The 11,561-nt window shown below is 51.6% G+C and overlaps 1 protein-coding gene across 1 annotated transcript in view; it reads left to right on the plus strand.

The window, feature by feature from the left end:
- LOC144503431 (uncharacterized) overlaps window positions 1-10,861 on the plus strand; it is a 54,331-nt gene extending 43,470 nt beyond the window's left edge. Inside the window, exons 16-18 of the mRNA XM_078227739.1 lie at window positions 3,626-3,853; window positions 8,810-8,957; window positions 10,750-10,861. Of these exons, the coding sequence (XP_078083865.1) occupies window positions 3,626-3,853; window positions 8,810-8,957; window positions 10,750-10,861 (488 nt within the window). The remainder of the gene's footprint in view (window positions 1-3,625; window positions 3,854-8,809; window positions 8,958-10,749) is intronic.
- The last annotated feature ends 700 nt before the right edge of the window (window positions 10,862-11,561 follow it).

Below are 11,561 nucleotides of genomic sequence, written 5' to 3' on the forward strand. Positions count from 1 at the left end.
GTGTTTGATGGGGGACAGTGTAGAGGGAGCTTTACTCTGTGTCTAAGATGTTGTCAGAATTGGGTTGTACATGTTCCTCTCTCTGAACGTTGCCAGCTGAGTTTGTCCAATAACGTGACCCACTGTTTCCATGATGCCTCATTTATTGATTTTGATTTCGACCAGTCAGATTGGATCTCAGTTTGTGTCCAGGTGAGCTCTGAATGATTCATTGAGATGTGCCAAAGGCTTTGTGTCCCTCCTCTCTGTGCAGGGCCTATATCTCAAGGCCTTGCTGCAACACCGGTCTGTGAGGCTGAGGCAGTCTCTGCGAAGCCTTTGGTTTTTTAGAATCCCTGCAGGACAAACATTCGGCCCATCGAGCCTGAACCGACAACAATCCCACCCCGGCCCCATCCCCGTAATCCCACACAATTACCCTGCTAATCCCAATGACTCCAAGGGGCAATTTTTTAGCATGGCCAATCCACCTAACCCACTCATCTTTTGGATGGTGGGAGGAAACCGGAGCACCCGGAGGAAACCCACGCAGACACGGGGAGAACGTGCAGACTTCGCACAGACAGTGACCCAAGCCAGGAATCGAACCCGGGTCCCTGGTGCTGTGAGGCAGCAGTGAACAAAAGAACAAAGAACAATACAGCACAGGAACAGGCCCTTCGGCCCTCCAAGCCCGTGCCGCTCCCTGGTCCAAACTAGACCATTCTTTTGTATCCCTCCATTCCCACTCCGTTCATATGGCTATCTAGTGCGAACCACTAACAGTGCCACCGTGCCGCCCAGGTTAATCGCTGTTCCAAAGCTCTTCCCTGAATAATCTCACCCACAGGCTGAGGAATCCTTTGTGTCTTATTCAGTTTCTATTCAATTTTTTTCAGGTTTTGAGGAGAGGGGCCCAGAGACAGACTGACCCTGATTGGGATTCCTCAGGTAAGGAACAGACTGGCAGGGTGATGGAGAGGGGGAGGGGGTCTCCACACACCTGGCAGCCATTCAATCTCAGACAACTGGTCACACAGCAGGATGAGTTGGACTTGCAGCACGGAGTTTCTTGGGATTATCATAGAATCGTTACAGTGCAGAGGGAGGCCATTCAGCCCATCGAGTCTACGCTGATCACAGTCCCACCCAGGCCCTATTCCCGTAACCCCGTGCATTTACCCTAGCTAGTCCCCCTGACACTAAGGGGCAATTTAGCATGGCCAATCCGACTAACCTGCACATCTTTGGAGTGTGGGAGGAAATCGGAGCACCCGGGGGGAACCCACGCAGACACGGGGAGAACGTGCAAACTCCACACAGACACTGACTCAAGCCGGGAATTGAACCCGGATCCCTGGCGCTGTGAGGCAGCAGTGCTATCCACTGTGCCACCGTGCCACCCTAGTGGGGTACAATGGGGATTAGCGTGGGTTATGCCGAGATACATTTGGTCCAGTCAGGGGAACTCAGGGAAATGGAAGTGTTTGGGAGACTAAAGACATGGAAACTTCACACTCTGATACCTGTGGCTCCAAACACTCCCTGGATCCATTTCCTTTTGGACATTCTTCTAGAAAGTTCCGCACTTGCTTCTGATGGTTTCACACAAGTGTCTCCCCCCCGACTGCAACCGCCGTTTTCGCCTTTATTGCAAAGGGCTTGGAAATTTATTTTAAAAGTTAGTAAAAAATAGGGAGTTTTTGTTGTAATTGTACAGGGCGTTGGTGAGGCCTCACCTGGAATACTGCGTTTTGGCCCTCTCACCTTCAAAATGATATAGTAACATTGGAGGCAGTCCAAAGCAGATTCACCAGGTTAATTCCTGGGAAGAGAGGGTTGTCCTATCAAGGGAGACTAAATAGCCTGGCTCGGTATTTGTTGGAGTTTAGAAGAGTGAGGGATGACCTTATTCAAACATATAAGATGCTGAGGGGGGTTGACAGGGTAGATGTGTTTTCACTAGTGGGGGAGTCTCGAACAAGAGGACTGTGGTAAACCAGTGTTAGCTTATTGCCTGTGTGTGTGTGTGTCTGTGTGTGTGTGTGTGTGTGTGTGTGTGTGACATGTCTGGACACGGCCCTGCCGGCCCTGCCCGGGATTCCTCCCCCCCCCCGGTCCAGGCGACTGCTCCCCACCCCCTTGCCTCAGTCTGGACCAGTTCATCGGCATGGGTGTGCTCCAAGTCTTTTGCTAATAAAAGCCTATTTGTTCTTGCACACAAACTAGTCTTTGCTCGATTGATGCTGCATCAAGGACAAAGCTACAAGAGAAAGGGCCGGTCATTTAAAACCCGAGGTGTGTAGAAATTTCTCCTCGCAGAGGATGGTGAATCTCTGGAATTCTCTGCCTCAAAGGGTGGTGGAAGCTGGATCATTGGAAGTATTTAAAGTGGATAAATATTTGATAGGCCGAGGAATCGAGGGTGATGGAGAAATGGCACAGAAAAGGAATTGAGGTCGGTATAGATCAGCCATGGTCGTATTAAATGGTGGGACAGACTTGAAGGGCTGAATGGCCAACTCCCACTTTTATTTCTTGTGTTCTTGTGTTGAGCAACAAGGCACTTGTAATTGGCCATCTTGGGAGCCCATGTGTTGTCCCCCTGCAATGTCCCCCTGCACCAATTAGACAACCAGCAATGAAGTCCCTGCAGGCTCCTTGGTGATCTCCTTAACAGGAATGAGAGTGCAAAGCTACATGGGTGGCACAGTGGCACAGTGGTTAGCACTGCTGCCTCACAGTGCCAGGGACCCAGGTTCGATTCCCAGCTTGGGTCACTGTCTGTATGGAGTTTGCACATTCTCCCCGTGTCTGCCTGGGTTTCCTCCCGATGCTCAGGTTTCCTCCCACACTCCAAAAGATTAGGTGCATTGACAATGCTAAATTCTCCCTCGGTGTACCCGAACAGGTGCCAGAGTGTGGTGACTAGGGGATTTTCGCAGTAACTTTATTAGGGCAGCATGGTGCACAGTGGTTAGCACTGCTGCCTCACAGCGCCAGGGACCCGGGTTCGATTCCCGGCTTGGGTCTCTGTCTATGCGGAGTCTGCACGTTCTTCCCTGTGTCGGCATGGATTTTCTCCGGGTGCTCTGGTTTCCTCCCACAAAGATGTGCGGGTTAGGTGCATTGGCCATGTTAAATTGGCCCTAGTGTCAGGGGGATTAGAAATAGTGGGATTACAGGGATAGGGCCTGGGTAGGATTGTTGTCAGTACAGGCTCGATGGGCCAAAGGGCCCCCTTCTCCACTGTAGGGATTCTATGATTCTATAAGACGTAGGAGCAGAAATAGGCCATTCGGCCCATTGAGTCTGCCCTGCCATTGAACGAGATTGTGGTTGGGGTGGCAATGAGGTAACTTGCCTTCGGTGTGCATTGAAAGACCACCTTGTCCAGGAAGATCACGTGGGTGAAGTAGAGTGTGTGCCCCGGGGTGTGGGAGAGTGGAATTCGGAGATGAAGGGGTGGGGGAGGCGGGTGAAAATGGGCCTAAGCTCCTCGCACCCATTTTATATCTACTTTGCACAGATGGGAGCATAACTAAACAGCCCCAAGAAACCTCCAAGTGTCTAGAGAGAGATTTAGGCCAGAGTTTAAACTGGTGCCTTGTGTCTTTATTCCGCTAACATCCAATTTGATTGGCAGGCGAGCCAGACAACGGCACAGCCAGAGGGTCAAAGGACGGCTCCAACAGAAGGGCAAAGGTCAAAGGCCGAGGTCGGGATGCCGCCGGTGATCCGGCAGAGATGGAGTTGGATGAAGATGGGAATCTACGTCAGCCATATTGTGAGTCGCCTCGATCCAATCCCAGCTCAGTCTACGATCCCGAACATGAGGGAGAGGTGGTGCAGAGAATGAAACGCCCATCACACGGTAAGCGGTGGATTTTAAATTCACCCCCAGGGAACATGGGCTCATGGAGTTTCTGACTCAACAGGAGAAAGTTCCAGAAAGCAAAACCTTTCAGCATAACACACAACTCAGCGCAGGACACCAGCCAATCCCAACACCCAGCTTTCCCCAGGCTGGGAATTGACCAAGTGAAACTCGATGTTGCTTGGGGAAAGCTTTTAGCTTTAATTCCTGCTCTGATGATAGCCATAGAGTCACAGAAGTTTACAGCATGGAAACAGGCCGTTCGGCCCAACTTGTCCATGCTGCCCCTATTTTTTAACGATTAAGCTAGTCCCAATTGCCCGCGTTTGGCCCATATCCCTCTATGCCTATGGATTTGCGGATAGCGATGAGGACCATCAGAGGATACAGCAGGATATAGATCGGTTGGAGACTTGGGTGGAGAAATGGCAGATGGAGTTTAATCCGGACAAATGTGAGGTAATGCATTTTAGAAAGTCTAATACAGATAGGAAATATACAGTAAATAGCAGAACCCTTAAGAGTATTGATAGGCAAAGGGATCTGGGTGTACAGGTACACAGGTCACTGAAAGTGGCAATGCAGGTGGAGAAGGTAGTCAAGAAGGCATACGGCATGCTTGCCTTCATCGGCTGGGGCATTGAGTTTAAAAATTGGCAAGTCATGTTGCAACTTTATAGAACCTTAGTTAGGCCGCACTTGGAATATAGTGTTCAATTCTGGTCACCACACTACCAGAAGGATGTGGAGGCTTTGGAGAGGGTACAGAAAAGATTTACCAGGATGTTGCCTGGTATGGAGGGCATTAGCTATGAGGAGAGGTTGGAGAAACTTGGTTTGTTCTCACTGGAATGACTGAGATGGAGGGGCGACCCGATAGAAGTCTACAAGATTATGAGAGGCATGGACAGAGTGGATAGTCAGAAGCTTTTTCCCAGGGTGAAAGAGTCAATTACTAGGGGGCATAGGTTTAAGGTGCGAGGGGCCAGGTTTAAAGGAGATGTACGAAGTAAGTTTTTTACACAGAGGGTGGTGGGTGCCTGGAACTCACTGCCGGGGGAGGTAGTGGAAGCAGATACGATAGTGACTTATAAGGGGCGCCTGGACAAATACGTGAATAGGATGGGAATAGAGGGATATGGTCCCTGGAAGGGTAGGGGGTTTTAGTTCAGTCGGGCAGCATGGTCGGTGCAGGCTTGGAGGGCCGAAGGGCCTGTTCCTGTGCTGTAATTTTCTTTGTTCTTTGTAACTGTCTAAATGTTTTTTAAAAGACAAAATTGTACCCGCTTCTACTACTGCCTCTGGCAGCTTGTTCCAGATACTCACCACCCTCTGTGTGAAAAAATTGCCCCTCTGGACCCTTTTGTATCTCTCCCCTCTCACCTTAAATCTGTGCCCTCTAGTTTTAGACTCCCCTACCTTTGGGAAAAGATGTTGACGATCTAGCTGATCTATCTTTCCAATATCTCAAGGGTCAGCGACAGTCAGAAGGTTCAGGAACCCTGATACTAATCCTCCAACTATCACAGATCAATTCACTTTCATTGGTTCCTCAATAGATTCAGAGGAGAACTAGTTAATCCCCCAGTAGGTAGATCCTAGGGTGACCTAGTGTGGAGAAAATAAATTAGAGGCTTTTCACCAGGGGTGTGGGGGGCAGGGGGTGTACGGGGTTGATGAGGGAGGAGGTTCAGGCTGGGCACTGGACAAGGGCCTATCATTGCCCCCAGCACCATCCTGTGTTTGCCCCTCTGCCCCTCCACACCCCCACTCTGAGTTGGCTTTGGGACTGTCCCTCTGGCTTCAATCCCATTCCGCAGAAACCACCCAGACATCACCCACCACCGCCACCCAACCCTGGCACACCACCACCAGAGCGCCTGATAAGGGACAGGCAACCACTGATACAGCAGAGACTGCAAATGAAATCTGGGACAGATCCTGCCCCGGGAAGGCCGGACACGGGACAGAAAGCAAAATTCCGGAATAGTCCCAGAACTCCACCGAAAAGCAACACTGGAATATCTATCACACTGACAGCACTGTCAGAACTCATAAAGATGGGGCTTTCCTCTGTATCTAACCCCATGCTGTATCTGTCCTGGGAGTGTTTGATGGGGACAGTGTAGAGGGAGCTTTACTCTGTATCTAACCCCGTGCTGTACCTGTCCTGGGAGTGTTTGATGGGGATAGTGTAGAGGGAGCTTTACTCTGTGTCTAACCCCGTGCTGTACCTGTCCTGGGAGTGTTTGATGGGGACAGTGTAGAGGGAGCTTTACTCTGTATCTAACCCCGTGCTGTACCTGTCCTGGGAGTGTTTGATGGGGGGCAGTGTAGAGGGAGCTTTACTCTGTATCTAACCCCGTGCTGTACCTGTCCTGGGAGTGGTTGATGGGGGGCAGTGTAGAGGGAGCTTTACTCTGTATCTAACCCCATGCTGTATCTGTCCTGGGAGTGTTTGATGGGGACAGTGTAGAGGGAGCTTTACTCTGTATCTAACCCCGTGCTGTACCTGTCCTGGGAGTGTTTGATGGGGACAGTGTAGAGGGAGCTTTACTCTGTATCTAACCCCGTGCTGTACCTGTCCTGGGAGTGTTTGATGGGGACAGTGTAGAGAGAGCTTTACTCTGTATCTAACCCCGTGCTGTACCTGTCCTGGGAGTGTTTGATGGGGACAGTGTAGAGGGAGCTTTACTCTCTATCTAACCCCGTGCTGTACCTGTCCTGGGAGTGTTTGATGGGGACAGTGTAGAGAGAGCTTTACTCTCTATCTAACCCCATGCTGTACCTGTCCTGGGAGTGTTTGATGGGGACAGTGTAGAGGGAGCTTTACTCTGTGTCTAACCCCGTGCTGTACCTGTCCTGGGAGTGTTTGATGGGGACAGTGTAGAGAGAGCTTTACTCTCTATCTAACCCCATGCTGTACCTGTCCTGGGAGTGTTTGATGGGGACAGTGTAGAGGGAGCTTTACTCTCTATCTAACCCCATGCTGTACCTGTCCTGAGAGTGTTTGATGGGGGCAGTGCAGAGGGAGCTTTACTCTGTATCTAACCCCGTGCTGTCCCTGTCCTGGGAGTGTTTGATGGGGGACAGTGTAGAGAGAGCTTTACTGTGTATCTAACCCCGTGCTGTACCTGTCCTGGGAGTGTTTGATGGGGACAGTGCAGAGGAAGTTTTACTCTGTATCTATCCCCGTGCTGTACCTGTCCTGGGAGTGTTTGATGGGGACAGTGTAGAGAGAGCTTTACTCTGTATCTAACCCCGTGCTGTACCTGTCCTGGGAGTGTTTGATGGGGACAGTGTAGAGGGAGCTTTACTCTGTATCTAACCCCGTGCTGTACCTGTCCTGGGAGTGTTTGATGGACACAGTGTAGAGGGAGCTTTACTCTGTATCTAACCCCGTGCTGTACCTGTCCTGGGAGTGTTTGATGGACACAGTGTAGAGGGAGCTTTACTCTGTATCTAACCCCGTGCTGTACCTGTCCTGGGAGTGTTTGATGGGGACAGTGTAGAGGGAGCTTTACTCTGTATCTAACCCCGTGCTGTACCTGTCCTGGGAGTGTTTGATGGACACAGTGTAGAGGGAGCTTTACTCTGTATCTAACCCCGTGCTGTACCTGTCCTGGGAGTGTTTGATGGACACAGTGTAGAGAGAGCTTTACTCTGTATCTAACCCCGTGCTGTACCTGTCCTGGGAGTGTTTGATGGGGACAGTGTAGAGGGAGCTTTACTCTGTATCTAACCCCGTGCTGTACCTGTCCTGGGAGTGTTTGATGGGGGCAGTGTAGAGGGAGCTTTACTCTGTATCTAACCCCGTGCTGTACCTGTCCTGGGAGTGTTTGATGGGGACAGTGTAGAGGGAGCTTTACTCTGTATCTAACCCCGTGCTGTACCTGTCCTGCGAGTGTTTGATGGGGACAGTGTAGAGGGAGCTTTACTCTGTATCTAACCCCGTGCTGTACCTGTCCTGGGAGTGTTTGATGGGGACAGTGTAGAGGGAGCTTTACTCTGTAATTACAAAAGCCCGCTTGATGTTGTCTCTGTGATTCCTCCATCCTCAGGTTCCACGAATAGAAAATCGACAATGATCTCATCCCTATCGGGTTGGCCACTGGCCGAACCCAACAGCCTATCAGAAGCTGAGGAGATGGGGGAATCGTGCAGTCTCCATGAAGGGTGAGTGTGATTGGATTAGTGTCGGTCGAGCAATTCCCATTGGCAGGAGGGTCGGTGTCCAGAGGGTACAGATTAAATCTGCAAGATCCGACAGGTCGAGGGGAATTAATTGGTTTTATCATCGAATTGTTACAATATGGAATACTGGGATTGGGAATGTTGATGGAATGAGGCCTGGGATTGGGAATGTTGGTGGAATGAGGCCTGGTATTGGGAATGTTGATGGAATGAGGCCTGGGATTGGGAATGTTGATGGAATAAGGCCTGGGATTGGGAATGTTAAATGGAATGAGGCCCGGGATTGGGAATGCTGATGGAATGAGCTCTGTGTTTTGTCTGAAAGGGCAATGGAAGCAGTTTCAACAGTAACTCTCCAAAGGGAATTGGATCGAGACTTGATAAGAATTATATCATGGGCTGCGGGAAGAGAAGAGGAGGGGGTGACCGAGGTCTATTGAATAACCCTTTCCCAAACTGGCACAAGCACGGATAGGCAGAAAGGCTGCCCTCCGTGCTGCAAGATCCTCAGAATGCAGGTTTCCCATTTTATATTACGCAGGGGGCGCGGGGAGACGGATCACAACCTGAGGATTGCTCACAGCAGACAACCTCTGTTTCAGATAAATTGTTCTTTGTCACCCCCATACTCTTCCCCCTCACTGTCACCATCTTGGGGCTGGGGGTGAGTACAGTGGAGCAGACGACAATCCCCCAGAGTTATCTGTTCAGTATCTACCCCCCGACGTCTAACTCTGGACCCTCCTCTGTCCTGTGCAGCGATGGCAGACACCACCCCAGTCGCAGGAGGAGAGGGCGTCTTCGAGAGGACGGCCATGCGGTCGCAGGGGATTCTGGGACAGATGCTGATGACCAGGAGGCTGGAGTGTGGAACAAAGTCGACGAGGGCAGCACTGGGATCAGAACGGTGAGTTCAACAGAGCAGAAAGCCTCTCCATTTAGGCCGGAAAGGTTAGCTGTCTTGAAGCCTGAAGGGCTGTTGGCAGGGCTCTGGGAATGGGTTTATCTGCCCTGGCCTGGGCCATGGGAGTAGGTTTATCTGCCCTGGCCTGGGGCCTGAAAGTAGGTTTATCTCTCTGGTTTGAGGCCTGGGAGTAGGTTTATCTGCCAGGCTGGGGAGTGGGTTTATCTGGTGGGCTGGGGCCTGGGAGTAGGTTTATCTGATCTGGGGCCTGGGAGTAGGTTTAGCTGCCCTGGCCTGAGGCCTGGGAGTAGGTTTATCTGCCGGGCCTGGGGCCTGGGAGTAGGTTTATCTGGTCTGGGGCCTGGGTGTAGGTATAGCTGCCCTGGCTTGGGCCCTAAGAGTAGGTTTATCTGCCTTGGCCTGAGCCCTGGGAGTAGGTTTATCTGCTGGGCCTGGGGTCTGGGAGTAGGTTTATTTCCCCTGACCTGGGGTTGGGAGTAGGTTTATCTGCTGGGCCTGGGGCCTGAGAGTGGGTTTATTTCCCCTGACCTGGGGCCTGGGAGTAGGTTTATCCGCCTGGCTTGAGGCCTGGGAGTAGGTTTATCTGCCGGGCCTGGGGCCTGGGAGTGGGTTTATCAGCCCTGGCCTCGGGTCTGGGAGTCAGTTTATCGCCTGGACCTGGGCCTGGGAGTAGGTTTACCTGCCCTGGCTGGACCCTGGGAGTAGGTTTATCTACTGGGTCTGGGGTTTGGGAGTAGGTTTATCTGCCCTGGCCTGGGGTTTGGGAGTAGGTTTATCTGCTGGGCCTGGGGCCTGGGACAAGCCTTCAAGGTTGCTTTGCATTCCGGTAATTAAGGATCAATTTTCCAGAGGTTGCTGAAACAACCCAGGATAACTGATGAACTGACATTAAAAACCTGCTGCACTGTTTCCTTCACAGCTTTTTTGAAAATATTGAAGAAAGGAGAATGTTTGTTTTTTTCCTGTGGGGCAGAGGGTGGCGGAGGGGCGATGGCGGGTGGGGGGTGGTCATGTGATGAAACCACAGCACGAGCTGTTCCTGGGAATGAGTGTATTTTCTGGAATGAAGCTTGGGATTGAGAATGTTGACTGGGATAATGGCCTAGGATCAGAAATGTTGAAATGAGGCCTTAGCTGGGAATTTTAACTGGAATGAGGCCTGGATTGGGAATATTGATGAAATGATGCCTGGGATTGGGAATTTTGACTGGAATGAGGCCTAGGATTGGGAATGCTGATTGGGATGAGGCCTGGGATTGGTAATATTGACTGGAATGAGGCCTGGGATTGGTAATATTGCCTGGAATGAGGCCTGGGATTGGGAATATTGATGGAATAAGGCCTGGGATTAGGAATGCAGACTGAAATGAGGCCTGGGATTGGGAATATTGATGAAATGATGCCTGGGATTGGGAATTTTGACTGGAATGAGGCCTAGGATTGGGAATGCTGATTGGGATGAGGCCTGGGATTGGTAATATTGACTGGAATGAGGCCTGAGATTGGTAATATTGCCTGGAATGAGGCCTGGGATTGGGAATATTGATGGAATGAGGCCTGGGATTGGGAATATTGATGGAATAAGGCCTGGGATTGGGAATATTGATGGAATGATGCCTGGGATTGGGAATGTAGCTTAAAATGGGGCCTGGGATTGGGAATGCTGATTGGAATGAGGCCTGGGATTGGGAATATTGACTGGATTGGGAATGGGGAAGTCCAGCTTGAGGGCAGAGGTGGAATGTCTGTTTGTAAATTCGTTTCCTCTCCTCAGAAGAAACAAAGGAACAAAAGGAGGAAAGGAGAGGAAAATCCCGACTGGGATCCGAATGCTCCGGACAGCGACTCTGCGGCTAGCAGCTCTGAAAGGCCGAGAGGCTCATTGAGGTTGGATCGCACTGCAGGCCTGAATAACCCGTCAGGCCCCAGGGGTTCAGTTGGGTCAAACCAGGCGTCAGGACTGAACAAGTGGTCAGAGTCGAGGAACCCTCTGGGTGGAAACCAGGGCTCCGGGTTTAACAAAGCACCAGGCTCGAGGGAGGCACTAGGCCGAAACCAGGCCTCAGGGCCAAGTACTGAGAGGAGCAAGAACAATGGACGCGCTGAGTTTGTTGTAGGTGAGTAATACTGGGAATAATGGGCTGAGTCTTACTGCTCCCCCACCTGCCCTCTCCCGCCCCCCCCCCCCCCCCCTCCATCCTCTCCCACCCTCCCTGCCCTCCCCCCAGGGGCAAGATGGCAGGTTAGTTTTGGGGTTGTAAATTTGCAGTCAGTGGTTCTGTGCAGTCAGCCTGTCCTCCTCCCCCCTCCTACGGGTACTTAACCCGCTGCAGGGCAGTGTTGGGCATGCCACTCCCACCCATAGACCTCTCACGAGTCTTTAATTGGGCAATTAATCCCACTGCCGCTGGCACTTTGCCCCCTGTTGGAGAGGCAGCGTCCAGACCAGCAGGTGGGATTTGGCGGTGTTGTGGCTGGGGTACCTGCTGGTTCAGAACACTACCCACCTGAGGGCCACCGCCTGTGTTCACCTCCCCCCTCCCCCCCTCCCCCAGCACCCTGTCTATTCTGACCCACCCTCCCCCA

Source organism: Mustelus asterias, chromosome 14 (assembly GCF_964213995.1).
Source record: "Mustelus asterias chromosome 14, sMusAst1.hap1.1, whole genome shotgun sequence".
NCBI lineage: Eukaryota > Metazoa > Chordata > Chondrichthyes > Carcharhiniformes > Triakidae > Mustelus > Mustelus asterias.